The sequence below is a fragment of the Castor canadensis genome, chromosome 13 (genome assembly GCF_047511655.1).
Source record: "Castor canadensis chromosome 13, mCasCan1.hap1v2, whole genome shotgun sequence".
NCBI lineage: Eukaryota > Metazoa > Chordata > Mammalia > Rodentia > Castoridae > Castor > Castor canadensis.
Genome location: NC_133398.1, coordinates 20,675,261 through 20,701,772, shown reverse-complemented (window position 1 = coordinate 20,701,772; position 26,512 = coordinate 20,675,261). Strand labels below are relative to the sequence as shown.

The following is a 26,512-nucleotide window of genomic DNA, read 5'->3' as shown; positions in this document are numbered from 1 at the left end:
GATGAGTTCAGGTGGCTTCCAGGCCACCTGGGGATAAGCTCTGGAAAAAGAAAAGGAGGAAATTATTGTCATGTCCATAGTTTTCAGGAAAATCAAGCACATCTTAGAGGGAGGGCTAGAGGGGAAGTCTTTCCTGCCTCTTATGTGGGAGAGATCTTGGTCCCCACACCTCCCTAGGAATGACACAGCCATCCTCATATTCCCTGGATTGTTCTGACCAGAATCCTAGGGTTTCCGGGACCCCGCCTGGCCCTTGTCCCAGCCCAGAGGCACGTTCTGGAGCCATGGCTTGTGCTCAGGGGTTCTCTCCAGATCCACTGGCCTGATTTCCTAGGTGCATTTTAAACTTTCCTTTTCTTCTATTTTTTTTTCTTTTTAAATCTTCCCTCACTACTCCTTTGCAACATTAAAAAAAAAAAAAAAAAAGAAAAAAACTCCTCTCTTCCCCAAGCTCCAGCATGTTATTCAGAATTTTCCAAATTGGAAAAACCAAAGTAAGTTAAATTAAAAATTGCTGGGCACCAGTGGCTTATGCCTGTAATCCTAGCTACTCAAGAGGCAAAGATCAGGAGGATTGTGGTTTAAAGACATCCCAGGCAAACAATTCACCACACCCTGTCTCGAAAATACCCAACATTAAAAAAAAAGTGCTGGTGGAGTGGCTGAAGGTGTAGGCCCTGAGTTCAAGCCCTAGTTCCGCAAAAAAAGAAAAATTTTTTTTTCCATTTCTGGCTTTTGTTCTGCTAAGGAAGTTCTGCTGTGTCACAGCCTTTGCTGCAATGTGGTTTTCTGTGATTCCCTTCCTCCTACTCCTAGAGTTTCGAGCTGTAGGTGTTCTTACCTGTGTCCTGGGGCCGGTGTGCTGTTTGTTGCTGGGCCCCTGCTGTGAGGTGGTTCCTGCCCCAAGGAGAGGCAGCTGTCCCTTTGGCTAGTGACAGCTCATTACCACAACGTGGCTGGACCAGGGAAGGAGCCAAGGAGGCCCCCTTATGGCCAGACCTGTCACCAAGCCTGAGCAATACTTTGCCTTAGAAAAGCACCCAGACCTCAGACAGCACCAGCTGGCTCGCTGTTTGTTTTACACATAGTCTTAGCAGGTCCAGCCATCAGGTTTCTTAGGCATAGCTGACTAAAGGCAGCTCGTTAGAAACGCCAAAGCTGATTGCTGCTGCAGGTGGAAGAAATGACAGCACCAAGTCTGGTGGGGGTAAATGCCAAAGCACTCAGGTGGGGTCATCAGCACTCAGAAGCCTCTGTGACATTGTACCTATTGACTGCCCTCCCTGCTGGATGACATCCCCTGCTGCTGAAGAGCTGAAGGATGAAGAAACTGTTTGCTCTGAAGTGTCAGTTCCCCAAGAAAGGCTGGACGACCCGAGAGGTGTTTCCAGCCCCCTGCGCAATTGCAGGAGGGCACACCTTGCTAAGCCCACTTGTTCCCAGGGCTGCTTTCCCCACCCAGCTACCTGTCCTTGACTCTTAACAAGGCTACTGCTGCCAGATCCTACTTGAGAACAGCCTCTGCCAGGCTGGACCTCACCCACCTCGGGGGTTGGCCTGGGGTGGCTTCCGGGGTGCGTGTGGCCTCCCTCATAATCTTCTTTGCTGGTGTGTACTCAGGGTGAACAAGGGGTCCCAGGTGTGTCGGGAGATCCTGGCTTCCAAGGAGACAAGGTAACTGCATGTGGTGCTCCCTCCACCCTCATCCCCCTCCCCATCCCCTTGCTGACAATTCTTTCTGCTCCATCCCCCATCTACCTGCTGCTCACCTCCCCCCTGGACTCTGAACTTAGGTTCAAGCTGCTTGCCTCTTCTCTCCCAGTCTATTTTTCTCACTGTCGCCTGCCCCCCCCCCCCATTTTGAGGGCACAGCTCTGTACTTACACCATCCATGGCTCTCTGCTGCTTCCAGAGGGAAGTCCTGACTGCACCCCTAGACCCCTAGGCACGCAGGACCCCAGTCACTGGGACTTTCTGATACTCTCCTGCCCCTTCCCCTCATGGCTCTGTGCTCCACACCCATTGAACTGCCCTCTGTGCCTCAGGCCCTTTGCATACACTCCTGCCCCACCTGAAACACTATATCCTCTGCCACCCTGCTCAGAGGCCATTCCTTCTATTTGCCTTCTCTCTGATGCCCTGGGCCGTGGGTGTGTGTCGCTCAGTCGTGATGCCACTGTTCTCCCCTGGTTTGGGGACTTGTGCTCATCTTTGCCAGCCAGCGGGTCGCTGAGGATAGGGCCCTAGGCTGTCTTTATGCAGCTGTGCCCAGGGTCCTGCACTACACAGAATATTTAGGACAAGTTGGAGGGAGAAAGGAAGGGGCCTGACCTCACTGAAGGATTGAACAATGGATGAACCATAGTGGCCTTGACCTCAGGTTCCTCTGCCTGTGTCACATACCACATGGCCACATCTGGCCTCTCCCTGCCAACCCAGCTGGCTCAAATGTTAGCGTGCTCCCTCTTTCCCTTTCACCTGGCTCTCCTGTCCTGACTCAGCTTTGGTGACCCTGGGTTGTGATACCCTGGCCTGGCTGTTTCTCCCTCAGGGTCCTGGTCTCCAGAGCTCCCCAGCTTGAAGGGTACTGCAGGGCCTGTCTGACCCTGGGCCCTAGGGTGCTGGGAGGACAGGGTTGCTGCAATACCTTAGTGTCCTGAGTCCCATCTTGGGGCACAAGCAGGAAGGCAGGTGCCAACCTGGAGCTTGCTGTGGGAAATGGAGGACCTTGTCTTTCTCCATGGTGGGCCTTCCAGGCTCTGGCCAGTGGTGTGTGTGGGGGGGGGGGCGTCACAGCTGCCCTTGCCTTTCTCTCCCTCACTGACCCCTGCTGGCTTTGTCTTTTTCAGGGGAGCCAGGGACTACCGGGGTTCCCAGGTGCACGGGGGAAGCCAGGGCCTCTGGTAAGTACTTTCTCCCAAGCACCCCCAAACCTGGGTGATAGCCTTGGGAAACAGGCCAGTAACTCTCCAGGTGTCATGGATAGTGGCCTTGCCATCCTCCTGCAGCAGCCCTGGGTGCTGCAGAGCAGAGCATGAAGGGCCCTTGCCCATTTTCTAGATGAGGACACTGAGACCCAAGGGGCTAGTCCTACATAGGCTACATGCACTGATGGGCTCTGATGGGAACCAGCTCCTGATGCCCGTGGGCAGCAGTGCGGCTGCACATCATGGTCATCACGTCACTTCCTAGTGTCCTGTGCATCAGACCCTTTGTGACTGTTTCTTTGAGGGCTGCCAACACCCCAGGAGTTGGGATTGTTACTGCCCCTGCCTTGTACATGGGGAACTATAATTCTGCAGGGTGAAGGGTCTTGCCTGGGGTCCCCTGGCTGGCACGCACAGGAGGAGGCCAACGAGGCAGATTTCATCCATGGACTCCAGAACTTTCTGATTGCCCACAGCCAGGGATAATGCAGGTTGCTGGTGGAAGGTGAGGCTGTCTCTCACCCCAGTCTCCCCCACAAACCTTTCTCTTCCACAGGGCAGAGTTGGAGACAAAGGCTCTCTTGGGTTTCCTGGGCCCCCTGGACCTGAGGTATGTGATGCTCCATGTCTGTGTCTGGCTGCAGCTGGGACTGGGGTTGTGTTGGGAAACTGAGGCCCAAAGATGAGGCAGAACCTGCTTGAGGTCACACAGGAAATGAGAAAGGTGAGGCCGAGGGCAGAAATCCCAGATTGGTGTCCTCTGCTTTTCTACTGCTCTTCTCATTTTACTGACAGGCAGGGAGGATCAAAAGCTGGCCTGAGATCTCCCCGAGGGTGGTGGCCGCAATGGCTCAGGGGTTCTGGTACAACCATCAGAAAAGCCCTCCTGTTCACCACCCAGGCCCCTTGGAGGCCCTTCTGAGTCCAGAACCTCTCCTGCCCCAGCCAGTCTAGGAAGGTCCCAGGCATGTGGAGCAAGAAGTGGGTGATCATTTTGGGGATTTGGCTGGAGAAGGAAAAACAGTTAAGGATTTAGCAATGGTGGCATAGCTCACAATGAATGCAGAGAAGCCGGAGCACTGCTGATGCGTGTGAAAGTCCACCATGGAGCTAAGTGGTCCTTATGACCTTGGTTTCCACCTTGGATGGAGTGACGCCAGCTGGCTGAGCTTTCTAACACCAGCATGTTTGCCAGGACCAGGGCTATTGTCCATCTCAGGGTCCTTGGTGCCCAGATCCACCCCAGCCAGAGTCCCTTCCTCTCCCCCAGGGCTCCCTGACCACCAGACCTTACTCCTTCACGAGCTCCCCATAGCCAAGGCAAGTCTGGCTCTGTGGTTCTCCAGAGCCTCCCAGAGATCACTCCTAGGCTCTCCCAATGGACAAGACCATGTTTCCTAAAGGCCACAGTCCGACTTTCCACTGTATTGACTTTGGCCGACACATGGTCCTATCTTTAGACAAATCCTCTTGGCCTCTCCTCCATCCGCTGGTCACTGTGGAAAAAGACTCTGCGCCGGGGTTTCCCAGCAGTCTGGCCAGTGAGGGCGGAACATGATCTGCTCCCTTATATTTACAAGGCTCCTCCTGGTGCCAGGAGTTGGGAGTGTCGCAGGGATGCGAACAGGCCTCATTGCCACCTTAAAACAGGTAGGAGGTCCCATCTCCCTTTGCAGATGAGGAAACCGAGACCCAGAGCCCGGAAGCGGCTTCCTCGGGGCCACCCCACGATGCAAGCAGTAGCAAATCAGGCTGCCTGTGCTGTCTCCAGGGACCCTTAGAGGTTTGCCTGCCATGCCTTTGTGCTGTTTTGATTGGCTGACTCCACAGCCAGTGTCCTTGGCCTGGTGCCTGGCTCCCACTTGCTGGACCCAGCTGAATCGTCTTCTTTGCTTCTTCTGGGCCGAACGTGAGTCAGCACCGCACCTGAACAACACGATGGCTGCTGTGTTGGCTCTGGCGATAGACCACCCCAATTAGACTGGCATTCCCAACACAGGGAACCCCAAATCATTATGAGTGCAAATGTTCACTGAGCACCAGGGGCCAAGCTAAGCATTTTGCATGTATTATTCAGCTGAACCTCTCCATAGCCCCCCTGTCCGTGACGTGGGTGTTCTGGTCACCACTTTATAGATGAGGAAGTCAGAGCCCAGAGAGGTTAAGGAACTTGCCCGGATCACACAGCAGAGTGGGCGGCAGAATGGGATTTTGAAGAAAAAAACATGGGGCTTTGGCTTTAAATTCAGGATGATTCATGCCTTTGCCAGTGAGAAGAGGGAGGAGGATGTTTGAGCCAGAATTTAAAGAATTTACTACAAGGGTAAAGGAGGAAGGAAAAGAAAAAAGGAAAAAGGCAGTGTAAAAAGAGTGGGAGGAGTCATTTTGTTCAGAGAGAGTCAAGGCTTTGGTTTCTAGTTGGCAGGAAACTGAAGTAGTGGGGTACCCTAAAAGCCAATGGGGTTCTACACTGATTGAACAGAAGTATTGTACCTAAAACAAGGAAGGGGATGTACCTGCATAGGCTCATGCTGCTTTAACCACACCCAGAGAAACATGGGTGTCCTGGTGATTCCCCAACAAGGGAAAAGGCCAACTGGAGATAGCCAGGCTGAAGGGCCTTGGCTAGTGGCCATGGAAGGGACAGAGTAGGCCAGGTCCTTGGGATGCCGTAACTGGGTCCAAACTGTGCAAGGCCCACCATGGGGAGCCCTGAGCTGCAGCACAGGATGCTGAGGGAGGAAGGAGGTGATGACTCCAAGCTGGCACCATCTGTTGTACGGTCAGTCACCTGTGGGGACAGGCCTCACGGAGTGGTGGGCCAGAGCTGGTGGTGCTGGGCGGAGTCTCGCATGTCTGGCCAGGATGTCAACTTGTGATAGGAGGAGCTGCGGTTGATGACTTCAGAGGTTTCTAGCTCCCTCAGTGTCACTACAGCCTTGGCAAATGAACCCTTGCCTGTGGGATCACTGCAGTTAGTGGCAAGGCTTCTCAGGCAAGACAGCCAGCTTGGGAGTTCTGCCCCAGGACATCCGTAACTCCATCACCCTCGCTCTGAGGGACTTGGGAAGCTGTATGTGACCTGGTGTGATGACCCCAGCGCTTTCCTCATCTATTTTTCCGGCTACTCTCTAGATATCAGGCTGGTACCTCTGTCCTCATTTGGGGACCAAGGAGAGGGGAGCAAGTAGATTGCTGACCTGCCCAGGTCATAGGCTGGCAGCAGGATGGGAGGAAACCTGGCTTAGCCTCTTCCAGGACCCATGCTCCTAGCATTTTTCCTGTAGTCTTCACTGGCCCTGACCCTGCCCCCGCCCTCTGCTTCCCCCTCAGGGATTCCCAGGAGACATTGGCCCCCCTGGGGACAACGGCCCTGAAGGCACAAAGGTGAGTCCCTGCCCAGGGCAGTCCCAGTGGGCAGAAGAAGCAGAAGCAGCCAGCTCTGCAGAGGCCCCAAGCTGGCTGCCTGGTTTGAAGGTGGGAGTCTTACCCATCTGTGATGGAGAAGGAGGGGTGGTGTCTAAGTTCCCTTTATTCCTTTTCCCCAGGGTGCACCTGGAGCTCGAGGCCTGCCAGGACCCCGTGGGCAGCTGGGGCCCGAGGTGAGACTGGCCTCTTCCCCTTCCACCCAATACTGCCCACCTGGCCTGTCTGCAGCCCCAGCCTGCTCTGTCCAGGGTACCAGAGGCCTTAGCTGGGGGGCCAGTGCCCCTCAGGACATAGCCTAGGGCTGCCTCAGACTCACCCACCAGCTCATCCTTTCAGCCCCACCCCTGTGACCCTTCTAGGGATCTTCTCTGTCCTGGCCTGGCAGGTGGGTTTCTCCCGGTACTGCTCCATCTTTGCTCTGAGACTTTTCTTTCCAGACATCCTGTTCCTGGCCAGGCTCAAAGGAACACAGCTTATCTATCGGGGCATCTATATGTGAGGGCAGGAATCAGCCCAATTGTACAGAGGAGCCACTGAGCCCTAGGGAGGCAAAGGGGCTCTGCAGGTCCTATGGTTAGTAGGCAGGGTCTTGAGTCCATGGCGTAAGTCCTGGACTTACGTCTGTGAGAATGACATGATTAGTGCAGTCAGTAAATGGCAGGCCACCCTCACTCAGTGAAGCGTATCCAGCAGGTCTCTGAGGGCCTGTGGGCACCCATGGCAAAACCTTAGTCAGGCTCCCCCCAGATCCATGGCACCAGCCTGAGACAGTGAGCAGTAGGCTCAATCACTGTGACCACAGGCAGGCCTGGCTGACACAGTCCCTTCTCAGGGCCGGTTCTGGGTTTGGCAGGGTCCCAGCACTGGCTCTGGGAGCCACCACGTGGGGCTCCTTTCCTGGAAGCTGGGAAGAAGAGCTGGGGGCAGCTTTGGAGGGAGCCTCGGTCAGGCCTGGTCTGCCAGAAGGGCCAGGCTGGAGGCTATGTGGGCCCGTGGGAGGCCTGGCGAGCCCTGGGGCCTGAAGTGGGAAGGGAGGAAAGGAGAGGGAGGGATGGCGCCAGCCATGGGCCTCTGTCTGCACTCACATAGCTACCCAGGAAAACCGAGACCACCACTTGCTTATGACTGACGCATGCTCCTTCATTCAATCACCAAACATCCCCGAGATGCTGTGCCATCCTGAGGGATGTGTGGGGAGGACACTCATGAACCTCGGAAGCTTGGTGACCCATTAACAGCCTTGCCTGGCAGCTTTTGCTCAGGCTGGGCAGAAGCTTTGAAAAAGAGTGAGGCCTCGTTGCTGTCCTCCAGGGACCCAACTGAAGCCAGGTGCTGACTTTTGGGAGGATCTTCTCCACTCTGGGGAAACTGAGGCATAGCAAGGCTAAAGTCTGGCAGAGCTCAGAACCAAGCCCCTATGTGTGAGCTGCATTCTGAGGCCCTGTTCCTCACAGGACCTCACAGGGCCTGACCTCCGGGCTGTGCCTGGAGGTGGGGTCAGGAGTAGCCAGGTACTCCTATTTTCTGTCTCCATGGGGGCTCCTCTGGCCACTCCAAGTTCTCCAAGAAATCCGCCAGATTAATTTCCTCCCTTTTTCTTCTCTTGTGTCTCCCAACTCACTCTAGGGAGATGAGGGTCCCATGGGGCCTCCAGGGGTCCCTGGCTTGGAGGTGAGTATCTCATTGCTGGCTGGGGGAGGTGGGATTGCTTGGAGCTGTGCCCATTGTGAGCAGGCAGGGCAACATCAGGCCAGGGCCCCAGAGCAGCCAGCAGCGAGGACCTTGGGCTAGGCCAAGGGAGGGAGAGGAGCAGGACTCCCTGCTGAGGCTCTGTTTCTTCCTGATTAAGAAGATAAGCCCTGCTCATCATCAGAGGAGCAGTTGAGATTGGAAGACTAGGAGGTTGAGCAGGACATGGGGACACCCTGTCGAGGGTCCAAGTGCACATTCCCTCCACAGCTCTGAGCAGCTTTCCAGCAGCCACTCATCTGACCCCCCACCTCCATTCTCAGTTGCCCAGGCCAGGGGCCATGAGTGTTTTGGTCTTGGGATCTCTTTCCACTCCTAAAAAACAAAAACCTTAAAAGCTTTTGGTTGTGTGGGTTCCATCTACTGATATTAATAATTAAAGGTGACACACTTTAAATGCATTTATTAATTCATTGGAATTTTTACCAAAAGTCACTATATTTTCCAAAGTAAAAACAGTCAAGAGAAGGAAAAGCTGTTTTACTGTTTTTGCAAGTCTCTCAAATGCCTGCCTTAAACAAAGTTAGTTGGACTCTCAGCCGTGCTTCTATGTTCATTGTCAATGACACCACACATGTGCAGCCTCTAAAACTCCACATGCCCTTGTGAGCACAGGAGTGACAAAGACAGATGCCCCTTGGTGTTACTGTGCAAGTAGTCTTGACCTCCTGACCCTCCTGAAAGGCTCTTGGGGATCCCCAGGATTCCCTGGCCATGCTTTGAGGGCCACCAACATAAACTCTGTTGCCCTGTGCCCTGATGCTCTGCCCACCCCCATCCTGTTCTCACTTTTGAAAGCGGTTGTCACTGTCTGTGTCTGTAGCCAGGAGACAGCCCAGGGAGCAGGGAGACCTCCCTGAGGCCACATAGCTGAAGACTGGCCCTGTGTTCCAGGGCAGCTGGCTACCTGGTGGCATCAGGGCTCTCCTTTCTGTCCTGTCAGGGCATTGTGGTCCTCCTCAGGCCCTGGAGACTCTGTTTAGGTTCCCAGAGTTCCACAGGACCCCTCAGAACTGCTCCCATCTCTCTTTCACTTGCCTCTTTTTCTGTTGCAGGGTCAGCCTGGCAGGAAGGGATTTCCTGGGAGGCCTGGTCCAGATGGCTTGAAGGTGAGGTCACCTAGGGATGTCTGTGGATGAAAGGAGAGGGGATGAGTCCAACATATGACAATCCCAGGACAAGCCCTGAATCCCATGGCCAGTTGTGAAAAGGAGAAAAAAAATGATAACAGAAAAAAAGTGGACATAACCTAAATGTCCAACTGAGGGGGATTATTCAAGTAATGGGATATAGTGCAGCCACCCAAAATGGAATCGTAGAATATTTCACAGGATGGGAACATGTCTAGGGTGGGGTAGAGGTGGGGAGAGTGGGTTATAAATGAGATGCTAAGTGCAAGTCTGTTGCAGGGCTGAGTGGCCCCTCCTTCCTGCATGGAGCAGAGGCTGGGATATGAACAGGGCTCATCTTTGAGTGATGGGATGATAGATTTTCATTTTCCCCTCTGTGCTTCTGTATGTTCCTAGTGTGTGCAATAAATTTGTATTACATTTGTTAACAGGACTTCAAAAAATTATCAAAAAAAAAGAGAACTGGGCCAGAGTGGGAAAGTAATGATTCCCAACTCATGGGCAATTCACTTAGTGAGTGCCAAAGAACACCCCTTGGAAAGGGGAGAATGTGTGTATGTATGTGTGTGTGGTGGGGAGGTTGGAAGCTCTTAGCCATTCTGGAAAGAGACTCTTGGACCAGATTTACAGATAGGGAAACCCAAGGAGGGTAGGGAAAAGCTAGGGGAAGCCCCAGCTGTCCTCAACTTCCTCCTTCCTAGTGAGTGACTGGTCCACATATCTTTCTGGTTTTTGTGAACATGAGGTCCAGGACAAGGATGAGCCTCTCCCCAGGATGCAGTGAGCCACACACATTTCTGAGCCAGACTCCTGGCCACCCTGAGCCCATGTCCTGCCTCCCTCTGAGGTTTTGCTGCTGGTTCTCAGATACCAGTTGGGTTTCTGTGGTGGGAGACTGTGACATTATCTCAGCGGATTTGTCCCATGGGTCTGCTCACTTCTGACCAGGGCAGCTGTGGTCACCTACAGAGCAGGACCCACCCTAGCGTGGGCAGAAGCTGCCAGGCAAGGCTGTGATGGGCCACCAAGCTGGAAAGAGCTTAGGAGACAAATGAGTCTGGTTTCCCTGACTGTAGGTACGGAGGCTGAGCCCAGCAGAGACAAGGCTCTCCAAGGTTACCCATGACCTGTTGTTAGAGCTCTGGTAGTCTTGAGGTCCAGGACCACCATGCTCTAACCTCTGGCTCCTGCTCTGCCTGCAGTGGGCAGCCTGATGTGGTAGGCATCTTAATCATGCAGAATAAGGTCCCCATTTTATCCCTCCCTCTAGCTTGCTGTGTGACCTCAACCAGTCATTCCACCTCTCTGGGCCTCAGTTTCCATCTGTGCAAAGTGCAGTGGGGTACTGAGGGACACAAGTGAGACATACACATCAGGGTGCTGAGTAGTTGGCCAGTGGATGACTAGAGTCATGTCAGGCACAGGGTTCTGTCCGTCTCAGTGCCCTTTTGTCCCCACCAAACCATAACCCTGAGGGTTCTCCACAGCTGCAGTCTATAGATGAAGCTCCTGATTTGTTGCCACCAGTGACAACTAAGGCCAGTGGGCCTGGAGAGTCCCCAGGAGGCCTGGACTCTCATCCGCCAGTCCGACGCATCCTCCTCTTTGTTTCTTGCAGGGGGAGTCAGGTGATCCTGGACGGCCGGGGCCCGTGGGCGAGCAGGTAAGTTAGTCTCTGAACACAGTGTTTTATTTATGGAGCATGTACCTGCGTGAAGCCCCTCGCTAAGCAGCCCTGTGTAGGATCCCATATAATCCTCAGCTGGCACCAGCACCAGGTTCCCACCTCTCCCTTTCACCGATGTGGATGGTGACACTCAGAGAGCGGAGAACTGAATGATGTCTCTCCCTGTGGCCTGATTCTGTGCACATGTTTTTGGTGCATTTGTCTGAAGTGTCACATGACTTCACCCCCAGAACTGGAGCTAAACCAGAGGGATCCTTAGCAATCACTACGATGCTCCTCTTATCCAGAAAAGCTGAGCCATTTGCCAGGGTTTGTGGGTCCGGCATCCCTAAATTATAAAGCAGATAAAAGTCACATCAGTGGTTCTGGCTAGCTGGGAAGCAAGGCCAAGGTTTACAGAAGGGAGACAGTTGCAACTGGTCATTAAAAGGTCTGAGGATCTCCACCTTCAATTATGGAAGCCCAGAGAAGCAGCGTGGAGAGCTCCATGGACAGCAGCTGTGGTCCGTCTTGCCCAGCCCTGGCGCGTCCTCTGAGGCCTCTACTGGCCCCTGAGGTGAAAGGTGGTCTCCTCTGCATCTTTAAATAAGAGCCCCAGAAGGGGCTTCGTCAAGCGGGAAGGAAGAGGGATGCTGGGGGTGTCTGAGATGCACCATCAATGGCGTGAGAGTTGCGTATCACGGCTTCTTCACCAGGCCTGCAACATCTGTTGAGGAAGAAAGGAATTAAAGCTGGGGGAGGCCTGGATTTTTGAAATCTTTCCAGTGTCATTCGAGCACATTCTGTGGGAAGCCCAGGAGTTTGGAAAGGCTGCCGCAGCCTGGATACATTTCCTGATTGGAAAAGAAAAGGCAATATGATCAGCAAACTCGAGCTCATAGTTATGTTAATGGTAGGGCCCTCGGGGAACTAGATACCCGGAATCCTAGAATGTGAGGACACGAGGGGTCCTTGGAAATCACTTTATCCAGGGCCCCAATCTTTTTTTTTTTTTTTTTTGTGGCTTGGATTCCTTTGCCAGGTGGATGAAGCCACAGACCCCCTTCTCAGAGTAGTTTCTAAATGCATAAAATAAAGAACAAAGGATTCGAAGGGAACCAATTATATTGAAATGTAGTTAGGAAAATCTGCTCAGATGTGATATGCTCATATCTGTGCTTCTTGATTAATGCGTAATAATGAGATCTAGCAGTGGCTTCAACAATGACCTCAATTTTGAAGTGCTGACAGGCCCTAGTGATGCTTTTCGATATTTCTGCAGCAAAGACTCTCAGGTGACACGTGATAATGACAGTCACAGGTACCAGAGATACTACTGGAGCTTGTTGCCTATACTCATATTTAAAGGAAATGCTAAATTTTGATTAGAGATGATGAAAATGAAAGTTGTAAAAATTGCAAGTTCATGGACCCTCTGAACTCCATGCATAGAGCCTTCCAGAGACCCCAGGTTAAGAACCCCTGGATTTGGTTCACATTGGAAAGCCAAAGTTCGTGGAAGAGAAACAGGTTCAACTAAGATGACTCTGACAGACAGCGGCAGAGCTGGGACCAGGAGGGGTGGGCATCTGGCTGGGATGGCTGTGGCTTACTTGGGCAGCAGAGCCCGCATCTCAGACTATGGAAGGAGAGAGAGCTGTCTAAGCTGGGAGGCAGAGCTGAACCCCTCTTGCTGTGAGGCTTGCTGGGGTACCATGGCCCACTCCCTGTATGGCCATTGTAAGGAGGCAGGTGTTTCCTGTTTGTGGCAGAATGAGAAGATGTGAGGCAAGAGTCCTGGAGCTCAGGCCCTCCTTACAATCACACTAACAGCTACATTTACTAGTTACTGTTAGCACTGGACTGTGTGTGAGACACTGCACTAATGCTGCAGGTACCCCAACAGCCCTAGGGCAGGAGGAGTTACTATCTCATTTTGTGAATGCGGAAACTGAGGCTCTGAGAAATAGCTTGCCTGAGATCTCATGGGAAGTCAGAGCTCAGACAGATGCTTAGGGCCACTGGATTCCCCAGTGCTGCCCAGAGGGGCTGGAAGACTGACCTCCTGAATCCTTGCATATTTACCAGTGAGCAGGCACTATTTGCAGGCCCTGTCCTCGGTGCTGGGGACAAGGCATGAGCCTTGCCTTCAAGGAGCTCTGTCCAGGGACATCAAGCATGCCAGCACCTGCCCTGAGCTATGCCAGGCTTTCAGAGCTGCTTCTCCACCCGACCTGCCAGGTGGAAGCCCTGGGCCTCTGAGGCTGCTTCCCTGGGCCAGTTTCAGATCTATCCAGGATGACATCCTGCCAGGATGTCCTGGGACCTGGAGCCGGGGGGAATTGGGGTGAAGTTGCAGAACCAGGCACTTGCTCTGTGGCTCTTATTCATGGGGATCCTGTGTGGCTTCTTGTGTGAGGTTTATGACCACCTGCTTTCCAGGACCCGATAACTCATAAATTTAAAGTAGTTATGAAATTTTTCTTTCTCTGGGCCAGCTGGGCGCCTAACAAAGCAGGTTTTATTCCATCCATTCGGCATCTTCTACATGTCTGGCTGTGCCTTTGTTGGTAACTTAGGCCACAGTCTTCACTCTGTGTCCTTTTAAAAGAAATCAGGATGGAGTGGGAGTGAACTAACATTTATTGAGTGCATGTATTATCTGGGATAATCAGAGCAGCCCCAGGAGGTTGGGAAGAACCTTTATTGTCCCCTACTTCACAGAGGAGGTACAGAGACTCTGATTTGCCCAGGGTCCTCAACATGAAGATTCATGACAGTGACATAGATGAAATGCCAAATCTCGGTGCACAGTAGGCACAAGCGGTGGCACAAGTCATGTATATACTTGGTTGTTGTCTGTGACATCTTACCCTGTGTCATCTTACCATGACCTCATCCCTCTCATTTGTACGTCACTCTGAAGGGTCTCTGGGAACCTGGGGCAGACCAGGAACCCCCTTTGCACGTGTGGTGACTGGTGTTGGCATGTATGGAAGACCCAGGTCCTCCTCACGTTCACACGCTCTGAGGGCCCTGGGGTGGGGAGAACGGTGCATGTATTTGGAGCCACACTGACCAGGGCTGAGACCCCAGGCAACAGCAGTAAGACTTACACAGCCCTGCTGAAGGCCAAGCTAAAACATCTTTGGAGAAGGAAGTGTGGGCCTCCAAGTTCACCCTTTGGAACTGGGCATGCCCTGTCACCCTAGCTCACTGGCAGTCACCTGGCTTTCCTACCTGAGCACACGACCTCTGATTTGTTACCAGCACTGGGTCTCGCCCCACTCTGGCCAGTCTTTGGGGGACAGGGAACAGATCTAATGGGACAAATCCACCCATTCCAGGGTTTCCGAATTCTCCTGGAAACTCTCAGTGCACATCTGGGTTCTTCCAAAGCTACTTTCACGCTCCTGATCCTCATAAGAGCTGGTTTCCTTAGCAGCGAGAGGGGTGGGCTGGAACATGAACTTGATCTGCCTTCCTGGGGCAGGGGGGCAGGGGGCAGGGGAGGTTGCTAGGCTATTCACCTTTCCTATCCACATGTGCGCTTACCTGCTCAGGGTGACAGCAAGGCCCAGGGCCACCTGGAAGAGCGTTCTGGAACACAGAGGCACGTCGTCACCCAGAGGAGCCACTGTGTGTTTGTGTGTGCGTGCAAGTACAAGCGCAAGTGTGTCCTTTCATCCAGCAGGGAGGAAGCCTTTCAGTGGACAGTAAAGAGGCCTCCACTTCCCAAATTCCAATCAGGTCTTTTGGCGGAGGGTGCTATGGTATTTCTGTCCCAGCCAGTGGGTTTGTGTCTCTCTTTGAAACAGCCCCAGAGCCCCAAAAGATGGAGACAGATGGCCTCTTTCTTCCCAGCACACTTAAGCCCTCCCCCCACCCCCAGCCTCCAAACGTGGCCACCTCCCAGCCTGCTTCTGGCTCGGGAAGAATGTGCAACTCCCAGGGATGCTGGCAGCGGCCCCACCACTCGGCTCCCAAATCAGAACCATCTGGTGGAGTGAAGGATGTCAGGACAATGCCCAGAGACAGGCAGCGTGGTCCTCGGTGGCAGCTTGGGCCAGCTGGATCACCAGGCACAGGACAGGAGGCCTGGAGACTGAGCCCAAGGAGGGGGACCACAGACCAGTCGCCTTGAAAATTCAGCATGTTCCCAAATTCATATTGTTTCCTCTTGTCCCAAATGTGTCCTCTAGGGGCTCCTGGGATTTGTTGGTCTGGTCGGGGAGCCAGGAATCGTGGGAGAAAAGGTAAGGTGTGTTGGGGAAAAAAGATAAACAAGTAGGGCTTGTGTTTTGACATTTGAAAAGGCAAAGAGTTGGTGGATGTGGGGATTTTAGACCATTGTCTTCTAAGAGCCTGTGTCCTCGGTCCTGGCATCCGCAGGGGCTCCTCCCCTGCCCTCCTGTCATTAACCACAGCATCGTTAGACTTTTGTGTGACAACTAGCAGGGCCTGTGACTCGGGCCCTTCACAGCTGTCCACTGGCATGTCACATGTGGGCAACAGAAGGGAGTGAAAGACCCATCTTCTAAAAAGAGGCGAGGTGGACATTGCCGTAGGTGCCTCAGTATCCCCAGCAGCTCTGTCTTGCAGACAGTCAATAGGGCTACAGCACAGAGGTAGCTCAGGGTCACCCAGACAGTAGGTGGCAGAGCTGGGATTGAGCCAGGTTCGTTACCAAAGGCACCCTTTGCCCACCGAGCCACTTGGTGTCAGGTTGGCGTCCAGCTCAAAAGCAGCCTGTGGCTCCCCATGTGCCACCAAGGGCCGTGGAAGGCACCTCCCTTCCTTTGTCTGAGCTTGTCTGGTCCCCAGGGCAGGCCCTCTGGAAGGGCCAATATTATTCCCAGTGAACAGCTAGAGAAACTGAGGTCCAGCTTTGTCTGCCCCACCTAACTTTCTAGGCTCACAAAGTACCTCATTCTTCACTTGGTTCCAGACTCTGATTTCTACCTTCTTCTTCCTCTTCCTTCAAATTTAACTCTGTATTTTGAAATAATTACAGAGTCACAAAAAGATACAAAAAAGTAGTACAGAGGGTCCCATGTGCCCTTCACTGTAACTTCCCCAGTGCCACCACCAGCTTTCATGAGCACCGTGCCATATCAAAGCCAACTCTGCTCTTGGTGCCTCATGCTATCACGTCAGCCATACCCCCAGCCCTTTTTGCTTTAGTTATTTTTGCTGCAGAGTCTGGCATTTATTCTGGACTGCAATCTTCCTATTTAGGTTTCCTGAATAGCTGGGATGACAGGAGTGTATCACTACACCCAGCTGTTGGTTGAGATGGGGTCTTACTAACATTTTGCCTGGCCTGGTCTCGAACCTCAATCCTCCTGAGTAGCTGGGATTATAGACGTGAGCCATAGCACCTGGCTTCTCTGCCCTTCTTTTGTTGCTCAGTTGTCCTGTGTCCCTTTCCTTTCCCCCTCCTGCCTGCCCTACCTTTTTGCCTGGCTCCTTCCTAATGCTTCTTCAGCTTTTAGTGCAAGTGATTCTTCCTGAGAGGAGCCTTCCTCACTGTCCTGCCCACAGGTGTCCCCTGTGACAGTGTTTGGCACTGTGACTCCTGCCTCCCTGCTCTAGGTCACTTCTCTTCTGAAGTCTCTGTCATCTTCCTGCCATACCAACTGTCTTGCCTCATAGGAGTGGATCTCTCTGTTTCTGCTCTTTATTGAAGATTCAGGGCCTGGCACATAGTGTCAGGCACACAGTAGGTACTCAATCAATTTTTGCTGCCTGAATGGATAGAATAATGAAACTTGAAGAAAACAGAGGCAGGATGGAAACTCAGAGCCCCTGCCTTCCTTCTGGCCATAGCTCTGTCAGCCTTCCTTGCTCTCTCAGCCCAATCCGAGTGGTCCAGAGGGAAAGACTAACATCTAATCCTCCAGCATCCCATCTGGGTTGGGCCTGGGGGGAGAGGAGTGTGAAGGAATGGGCCTGATGGCCTTAGCAAGACCGGCCCAGGGAATGCCAGGCCTAATGAGGACCATGTAATGTGTGCCAGGATCAAAGGAGTAACATGATTAGTGCATTCTTAACCAGAACCCTGCCCTAAGGGAAACCGACTGTGTGGCACTGCAGGGGACACTGAGGCCTCCCAGGGCTTGCCTGAGGTCTTGCTTTCCAGCAAATGAAATCCCACACCCCGACCTGGATGATGTGGCCATGGTCTGTAGACCTTGGACAAGTCCCTGCCCCCTGGAAAGGCCTCTGTCCCTGCCCCCACAGAGCCACACAGTCGAGTCATAACCCGTCTGCATTGCTGTCTCCATTCCAGGGTGACCGTGGCATAATGGGGCCCCCAGGTGCACCTGGACCCAAGGGGTTGATGGTAAGGAGTAAGTCTGCATCCTCTTGCCCCTTCCCATCACAGCCTCAGGTGACAGTCCTGCTTCTTCCACCTGCCACATGCCCCAGGCAGCCGGCATGACCAGAGAACCAGACGTCCTCTGGAGATCTCAGGGAGGCTTGGCTTTGCCTTCAAGACTGAGCTGGGGCTGAGCAGCTGATGTGGGGCTGGAGGAGGAAGAGGCTTCTTCCTCAGCTGACCTTGTCCTTTCCCTTTCTTGGCAGGGTCATCTTGGGATGCCAGGTGGTGTCGGGACCCCTGGAGAGCCTGGGCCCCCGGTAAGCAAAGCCCTCGTGGTCCCTGAGCACAAAACCCATGGTCAAGTGAGGGTGTGGAGTTCAGAACCACACAAACCTAGGTGGAAACCCAACCCCATGGTTCCTGGCTGTGTTCCTGGGGTCGATCCTGAAACTTCTCCGAGCCCATGTTTTGCTCATCTGAAACAGAAGATAACTGTGGTCATGATAATGTTGATTGATGGGTGAGATGAAATTGTGGACCAATGTTTATTGCAGAGTGACATCTTGACTGTGTCCTGTCACTCGGGATGTACTGTGCAGGTCCAGATGCTGGAGCATTGTCAGCAGGGCAGAAAGCAGCCCTGCCCTTTAGAGGGGTTAGGGCAGAGAGAATCCAATAAACAAGGGATGCCTGCTGTAGAGAGCCCCAGGTTTCCTGTAATGACAGGACACAGGGATAGTCCTGAGGATCCCACTGGGAGAGGCAGGGAAGGCTGTGGGTGGGGTGTGACCAGGAGCATCCCAATTCCCCCAAAGGAGATTGGGGAGGTAGCGCTTGCTTGGGGTACCTCTGCTTTTGCTCATGGGTGTGGAACCTTGGGAAGGAGACACCTCAGCCAAGGCCAGGACTCAGGTCTGGAAGCTGCGCAGGGTGGAGCTCAGGCATGTGGACGGGGGTGTGGGATGGACCAGCCCAGGCCACATTGCATTCACAGAGCTGGGAACTATGGGCTCTGGTTGCCAGGTTTCTGCAAAGTCCAGACCAAGGAGGTCCCTGGGGCCAGACAAGGAGGAGCCCCAGCCTCTGATGCTCTGAACCAGGGGAACTGTGCACACAGCAGTTCTCTGTGTCATTGGGAAAGCAAGGCCAACTCCGTTCCCCAGCTGTGTGCCGGGCATATGCTTAGTCTTGGAGGTGCAGAAGTGGGTGGAGATTTTCACTGTCCTGTGGGAGTGCCAGTAAACACATTCTTAGTCATTACAGACTCTTATTAAGCACCTACTGTGTACCAGGCAATGCTAGGCACTGAGGAGGGATACGAAAGGACTTGTCCAAGGGTGAGAAAGCTGGACAGAAATAACGATCGTCCAAGGCAGAAGGTGCCAGGTGGCAGGCGGATTTGCCAGCCCTGCAGTCCTCTAGTTGAGGTGAAAAGTTCTCCCTGCACATCTGGAGGACTCCGGGCTCCCAGTGACATGCTTTTATGTCCTGCTCATGAGGAAAAGGAAAAGCCACATCTGACCTGGGGCTAGGTGAGCTGGGGACACAGAAGTGGGACTGTGGGGGAAAGAAGCAGGAAATCAGAGGACCAGCGTGCTGCTGGGTGAGGCTGGTCTGGTGGCCAAGGCACCTGGCTCTCAGGGTCCAGTATCCCCAGTCCAGAGGCCTCTAGTTTCCCTCCCCTGTGTCAGAGATGGAGTGACAACCAGAGCACAGGGATGCTCAGTTCTACCTTCTGTGTCCCTGGGGCTCTTTCTCCCTATTTGTCCAGCATGAGGAGGGAAGGAATTCCTGGGACAAAATGAAAGGCCAGGGTAGGGGCAGGAAAGCAGTGGGGACATCCAGGCCTCTTCTGAGTATCTCTTAGGTCCACTCAAGTCTCCACCTATCCCTTTTCTCTGGGTCTTGTTTGTTTAGTAGGTTGGCTCAGTCAGGCCATTGCTTGCTGCTTTCAGGCCCCAATGTGCCTTTGACTCTGTATTGCCACAGTGTCTTGGTCCTCACCTGGTGGGCAAGCACTGCAGCCTGAATGCACAGAAAACCTACTTTAGAATCAGACGCATGGAGGTCAAACCCTAGCCCCCATTTCCTCACGTCGGCTTGTTGGCTCCCTGAGCCTCAGCTTCCTCATCTGTAGGTCAGCATCGACTACTGTTGCTAGGAGACGGAGAATGGATGGGGGACTGCATGACAGTGCTCAGTGGACCCTGCTTTCCTAAGTGCTAACTACATGGCAGTAACTCTGTTAGAAGCGATCGTTGCAAATGGGGTTTGTCGAACAATTGCCATTGAAGCAACATTTCTGCTGATAGCGTGCCCACATTTCCAGTTACTCTTAGATCTTCGCTCTGCTGCAGCCCACTGAAGTCAGTTAAGATTGTTATCCCCATTATTGGTGGGGGGGTCAGGTGGGAAGGGCCTGGGACATGCCAGGGTCACCCAGTGACCCAAGCTGGGACTCTTCTCACTCTCATGTTACAGATGACAACACAGGCCCAGTGTCTAAGCACTTGCCTGAGATGACAGTCAGTAAATGGCAGAGGCAGAGTTTGGACCCTGGCTCTCTGGTGTTGAGCCTGGGCTTCTGAGCACACAGTTCAGCCCTTTGTGTGGAGACCAGGCTCTAGGGACTTCCTGGTGGCACAATGCTTGACTCTCTCTATAAAGTGGCCCATCTCACCCAGTCTTTGTGTTCTGCACCAGCCACTGCCAGATCTGCCTTTTTACTGGGCCAAGCCAGAGCCTACACCTGCTACCTCCGCTGACAAGGGGGCAGCTGGAACATAGCCCCTCACGTCAGCCCCAGTAGCAGCTGGCAGATGGTCTGTGGGGTGACGGTGGCTGTGCCAGCACCCCTGAATCACTGCTAGTTGGGAGGCCCCAAGTTGTCCCAGGCTCTGGCCAAGCCTTTTGCTGCTTGGTGGTGTCTGCCCTCTCCATGGCCCCATTGCTCATCAGACCCCCAAGCACTGGGCAGATACCCAATGCCTGGCAGGTGCTGAGAAGTCAGAGAGCCAAATCTGCCCAGTTTTTCTTGCACCCGCTCCCACTTGTCCCTTGCTTCTCTTCTTGTCAGCTCTTCACATGGAGCTAACAGACATCTTCCTGAGGTCAGGTCCAGTTCCTTTCTCTTTGCTCCCCCCATTTCCCTGCCCCCTACTTCTGTCTTCCCAGCCCCTCCACAGGGGCATTCTAGGCTCTTCTTCCTCCTCTGCTGCTGCCTTTTCATGGTAACATTTGGTGTCATGGTGGGCATGAGGGACAGAACTTGGGTCCCTGCTGGGGAGACAGAGGAACATGGAGATTTGAGGAGACTGTCAGGCATGTCACATAGTCTTTGTTGAGTTTGAGATAAAGAAGGCAGTGTTTCACTCAGACAGGCATATGCCCACCACCAGGATCCCTGGGAAAGCCTGGCCTTTAACACAGGGCACTGGCCATGCCCAAGGTCTCGGCTTGTTGGCTGCTTTTTCCAATGGACCAGCATGAGGCTGCTGGGCCAGGGGGCAGGGGGTGGGGGCATCCCTGAGCAGCACTCACCTGAGGCTTTGGCTTCCAAGCTTGGCCCCCCACACTCCTACCCTGTGTTGTTCTTACCCCCTAAAAAGGGCTCCTCCACATTCATTTTCCTCCCACAGGGTCCTCCAGGATCTCGAGGGCCACCAGGCACCAGGGGGACTAAAGGCCGCCGGGTAAGTCAGCCTCATTCCTCAGTGTCAACTTGGAACCACATCTGCCAGGGATCACCTCCTAGTCCTGTCCCCCGCCCAGCTCTGAGACTCATGGCTCTCACAGCGCAGCCAAGGCTCCAGGCTTGCTTTGGGCCTGGTGCCTCCTTCCAGCTCATGTTTGAGCCTCAGGCCTTGCTGTCCAGTGGCCACAGATGGACGCTCTGATCCTGGGCTTTGCTCAGTCATACATCCACTCATTCATCCAGCCACCATGTACTTAGCATCTGCTGTGTCCCAGCCCCCATTGGAGGCTCTGTAGATACCTGGGCGAGCATGACACTCATTTCCCCACCTGGCCTCGGGACCAGTCAACAGGTCAAACGCATGGATTAGCAGATGCAGGGGATGGGGCACAATCATCAGCTCAGAGATGGTGGTCGCTCAGAGGGACCGGCAGCGGGGAAGACCTAGGGTAGAGAAAGTGTGGTAGGCTTAGGGATTCCCGGTCAACAGAGGGATGGGCAGAGGAGTGGGGCCAAGACTTAGCAGGCATCATGCCAGGCAGGGCTTCAACAACTACAGCTATACTCTAAGGGTAGTGGGGGAGCTACGGAGGGTTTAAGACAAGACCTGGTCTGTGCACAGTACCCTGAGGTATGCATTAACTCACTTAGTCTTTAGCATTACCCTGCCAGGGAGGGTTTTTTTTTTTTTTTGATGGGACTGGGGTTTGAACTCAGGACTCTGTGCTTGCAAAGCAGGTATTCTACTGCTTGAACCACACCTCCAGCCCAGGGAAGTGCTGTTCTTATTTTTCAGATGAGAAAATAGAGGCACAGAGAAGTTAAGTTTTGCCTGAGGTTGCACAGCTAGAAAGTGGCAGAGCTGAGATTTGAACCGAGGGAATTTGGCTCTATTACATAGTGAATTTAGCCTCCTTTTTAATTATGCAGGGAGGGTGAAGGGAATGGTCTTCTGTCAACTGGTGCGTGTATGCCAGGGCATACGGCCTCATTGTAAAGAGGAAACGAGATGTACAGGCAGCTCAGTCCTGATATCCAAGCTTCATCGGGGAATCTGATATTATTCTCCACTTGGCTGGATGTCAACTAGATTTAAAATTTCTCTTGAACCAGATGGCCTGAGCAGCCTGCCTGAGAGAGGGAGATAAGGACGCATTTCTCTGGCCACCAGGGCCCCTCCCAGGGCCTGTGTCCTCTGGGTCTCTTCAAGTGGGACAAGTCCCAAGAGCCGTGGGTTCCCTCTGTCCCGGGAGCTGGATTAACTGGAGGGTGGGCCAAGTTGGCCCTAGCCTTGCCCCAGAACGAGGCTTAGCCCCACCCCTCTCACCCCGCTGTCCCCACCACCTCTTCCAGCAGTGACTTGAAGAATGTCTCCTCCACTTGGGGAAACCCACCCACATCAAAGTATCCAGAACTGGGAGAGGAATGTGGGGACCCAAGCCCCTCTCCCAGCCAGGTTTGGCAGGAATACAAAACCTATAGGGTGGGCCCCAGACTCCCACTAACAGCCCTCCTCAGCCACATCCCAGATGGGGTCACTGATGATGGAAACCTAGATTAGCACCCACTGGGCTGTGAAAGAACTCAGTTATGGGTAAGTCTGCTCAGCTCCCGGCTGGCCTTGTGACCTCAGCAAGGTCTAGCTGCTCTCTGAGCCTCAGTTTACCTATAGGTGCCATAGGAATGGACTTGTGAGGTCTGCAAAGCCCTGCAGCTTTCTGGTGGGCCCTACTGCCCAGCCCAGCTTCCACCTTGGGAAGAATGCATCCTAAGGGATTGAGGCCAGGGGAAAGCTTTGCCTTGGGAGGGCTGCTGAGTCAGTTCTGGTCTGCCATTGAAAGAACAAGGGCTCTGGGTCAGACAAGTGGAGGGGCAAGTCTCAGCCTCCCTTGTTCTCAGCTGTGGGGCCTCAGGCTGGTCTCTTGACTTCTCTGAGGCATTTTCCATCTCCCAGACATGAAGCTTTAATTCTTTCTTCCCACGGGCTGCAGGAACTCTGAGAGTTGCATGCCAAGGCTAAGCCCCACTCTGTGAGCTGGATAGAGCTCGGGAGACTTGCCTCCAGTCTCTTCCTCTTGGAGATCAGGCAATTGACTTCCCCTCTCCAGCCTCTGGTTCTCTCTTTGTAAAATGGACCAGCAACAAATGAACCAGCTTGATGGCTGTGAGGATTCAATGACTTCACTAGAGCCTCCAGCCTGCTGGGCACCTCCTAGGCAGTGGACAGAGTCCCTGTTTTTCTCTCTCCTTCCCGTAACCCTTTCTCATGAGGGCTGCTGTTGGCAGAGCAGGCTAGGGACACAGGGCTACTGGTGGCCAATTGCCTTGTCCTCCCTCCAGACAGGAAAATGTGGCCAGGCCACAGCTTCTTCCTGACCTCACCAAGGACAGGGCATCACCCAGAAAAGACAAGTTTGAGACCTTGTCTTCTCTAACCTCTGTCCTGCATGCAGCTTTCCCAGTAGGTTCCTCTAGGCTCTGCTTGCATACCCCCTGTGGCGGGGACTTCACTTGACCACCCACCGATAATCAGACAAGTCACAGTGCTGAAATACATGGGCATCGGCTGACTCAGCTTCAAATTCTGGCTCTCCCCTTACTAGCCAGCCACATAGCCACACTCAAGTTCACTTCCATCTGAGCCCGTCTTCTTATTTGTAAAACCAGGATGATAGCGTCCTCTGTCATTGCTGCCATTGCTGTGACACAACAATGTCACATCTTTCTCCCAGGAAGGCTTTGATCCCTGGGGTGAGCAGGGTGCTGCTTGAGTCACCTCTGAGCCTCCACTTCACTCCATTTCTGGGGAGGCATGAGTCTCTGTGACAGCCTCAGAGTATTTCTTGGTGCCTATTGGCCCGCCCCATGTCAGTCTGGCTCATCTGCCCTGGGACCGTGTCCATGTGTCCGGTCTGACAGTGTCCACACGGCCTGAGCTTGAGCTTCTGCCTTAGGCAGCTTGGACGAGAGCTGACAAGTGGAATTGCCACTTTTTATGGCTCTATTGTTAATTGAGAATGTCCTCATTTGATTTTTAAATGATTTTTTTTCTCCTTTAGTTTCTCATTCATTAGCCTCTTCCTCCTCTAACCCCCAGACATTCCCAGCTTCTTTGGTCTGAGGGATATCACAGGCTAGTCCCAGAATGCTCTTCGTCCCCCAGCATAGGTCTCTACCCACCCCTGCCAAACAGGCACCATGCTGTTTTCCAGGAGCATCTGCAGGAGACCCTGTCCTGTCTGTCCCAGGGTGTATGCTGACTGCAGACATGCTAGGGACCTTGCACAAGTCACTTCCTTTGGCTGGGCCTCAGTGTTCCCATATGGGCACTGAGGGGAGGAGGTGGGCTCCAGCTGCCCCTAGGACCTTCTGGCTCTCCAGGGACAGAGTCTCCTGTCTCATGGATCCTACCCAAACCCAGAGCTCCAGCACAGTGTGCAGTTGCATGACTTGTGCACACCCTGCCATTTTCCTGCCCCTCCTCAATGTCAGTCCTTCCTCCGTGATCTGGGCCAGGTTAGCCAGCACACCTGACTGGAGAGCAGACTGCTCTGCAGATCTCACATGCAGACTCTCCCCAGGTCCATCTGTCAGTGTCTCCCGTGAGCTGTGGTCCATGTGCCTGTGTCTTCCACACGTGCACTCTGGGAGGAGCAGGCACAGCACAGTGTGCAGACCCAACTGTGGGGACATGACTGGGTGTTTCTCAGCTCTGCTCATCAGTCTCCTCTGTGAAATGGGTGGACTGAGTGACCCCCTTCCCCGAGGTCTCTTTAGACCGGTTGATTCATGTACTAGCTCCATTCTTGAAGGGCAGAGTCTCTGGCTGAGTCCCCTGTGCTATGGCCTTTGTGGAGCTATCTCAGGAAGGCTCTGCACAAGGGGACCTGTGTTAGGCTTCTGTGTGCTGGGAAGGGGAAGAGGTGGGAACCTAGGCTTGTGAAAGCCCAAAGCTTTGGGCAACCCTGCCTTCCTGGTTCTCAGCCCAAGAGAGACCCCTGCTGTCCACTGTGCTAGACCTTCTTCCTATTCCAGGGCCCCCGAGGACCAGATGGACCGGCTGGAGAGCAGGGGTCCAAGGGCCTAAAGGTACAGACCCCAGACTCTGCCTTTCCTTATCTTTCCCCACAGGGCCAGGGCCCTTTCCAGCTCCAGGTCCCTCAGGACAGTGAGCCCTAGAGAGGCTTCAGGGTGCATCCCCAATAACTCATGCTGTCACCCTCCTGCCTGCTGTAAGCCCAGGACAAGAGAAAGCCAGGAAGGGGCAGTGCGATGTGGGGGATCACATGTGCCCTCTGACCGCCAGGATAGAAGCCCACAAGGGTCATCATAGCCAAGGATGCCTCTGCATCAGTGGGAAGGAGTCCTGTCCTTTGTTCTTGACTCAGGGCACCTGGTGACTGGTGACTGTGGGCATCTGCTCTCTTTCTGAACCTGAGCTTTCTCACCTGCAGAGTGGGGACAGGGAGGACACCTGGTCTCAGAGGGTCCTTTGCCACTGGGTGGGTTCATTCTCTATGAAGGGTCCTTCAGAGCACCCTCCCACCTTCATACTCCACACAGGGCCCTGCAGGACCTCGGGGCAGACCGGGCCAGCCCGGACAACAGGTATGTCAGGTCACGGCCACACTAGCTGGCCACTAGGCCCCCACCCTCTCCCTACATTGTAACGTGTACCTCTAATGACCCCCTATGTGTTTCCAGGGCTCTGCCGGGGAGCAAGGCCACTTGGGTCCACGAGGCTTCCTCGTAAGTACTGCCAGGTCCTGAAATCCACAACTCAGGGCTTTGCAGGCAGGATTGGGTAGAGAAGCCATAGTTTCTGTTCTTAATCTGCCATGAAACCCCATGGTGCTAGGTGCCTTCCTGTTCACCCAAGCCCCTCAGTACATCTTCTGCCCTGCTCTCAGCATCCCCATCTGTCACATGGTCGGGGGAATCCTAATACACCACAATGATTTGCCTGAGACCCGGGGGACAGTTCAAGTTGGAGAAGGCCATGAGGGACTAAAGTCACCTGTTTCTCTGCAGGGCATCCCAGGTCCCTCAGGCCCTCCAGGTGCCAAGGGCCTCCCAGGAGAACCGGTAAGAGTCATTTCCTGCTGCTGTAGCATCTCTGCCCCTGGCAGGCTGGTCTCAGCTGGACCTCCACTCCAGGTGTGGGCCAGGTGGTCAGACAAGTAGAGGGAATGGAAAGGGACATGCTGGGCTCTGTCACCAATGGGCCAGGCCTTGGTGGTGGAGAGAGCACTGGTCAGGAGCTCCAAGGTGAGTCTCAGCTGGCTTACTCTTCAGCCTGTTTTCTTGCATAGACAGGAATAAATTGGGAGCTTCCTGAGAACCAAGGAGAGAGCAGTCCTGGGCAGGGGGTGGGGAGAAGGGAGTAGGCCATGGCCACAGAGTCTGCTCTATCCCAAGGGCTGATCAGTTTGCTCTTTGGCAGATACTATGGAAAGATGGGTCTGGGGAACCCAGGTATCAGGTGCAGGGAGCCCTGGGGAGGCTGTGGGAGTGGTCCTTTGAACACCTATCAGCCAGGGTGACTCTGAGGGGGAGGGCAATCCAGGCAGAAGGTACAAAAAGAGGACTCAG

At 53.8% G+C, this 26,512-nt stretch overlaps 1 protein-coding gene across 8 annotated transcripts in view; it reads left to right on the top strand.

The window, feature by feature from the left end:
* Col27a1 (collagen type XXVII alpha 1 chain) overlaps positions 1-26,512 on the top strand; it is a 127,845-nt gene that overhangs the window by 65,489 nt on the left and 35,844 nt on the right. For all 8 annotated transcript variants that reach the window (XR_012440336.1, XM_074051187.1, XM_074051189.1 and 5 more), the window contains exons 17-32: positions 1,621-1,674; positions 2,850-2,903; positions 3,484-3,537; positions 6,261-6,314; positions 6,476-6,529; positions 7,983-8,027; positions 9,161-9,214; positions 10,854-10,898; positions 15,104-15,157; positions 17,194-17,247; positions 17,490-17,543; positions 20,865-20,918; positions 24,956-25,009; positions 25,484-25,528; positions 25,625-25,669; positions 25,952-26,005. Coding sequence is in view for 7 of the 8 variants with exons in the window: in XM_074051187.1 (XP_073907288.1) it covers positions 1,621-1,674; positions 2,850-2,903; positions 3,484-3,537; positions 6,261-6,314; positions 6,476-6,529; positions 7,983-8,027; positions 9,161-9,214; positions 10,854-10,898; positions 15,104-15,157; positions 17,194-17,247; positions 17,490-17,543; positions 20,865-20,918; positions 24,956-25,009; positions 25,484-25,528; positions 25,625-25,669; positions 25,952-26,005 (828 nt within the window). In the remaining variant the exon portion in view is untranslated. The remainder of the gene's footprint in view (positions 1-1,620; positions 1,675-2,849; positions 2,904-3,483; positions 3,538-6,260; positions 6,315-6,475; positions 6,530-7,982; positions 8,028-9,160; positions 9,215-10,853; positions 10,899-15,103; positions 15,158-17,193; positions 17,248-17,489; positions 17,544-20,864; positions 20,919-24,955; positions 25,010-25,483; positions 25,529-25,624; positions 25,670-25,951; positions 26,006-26,512) is intronic.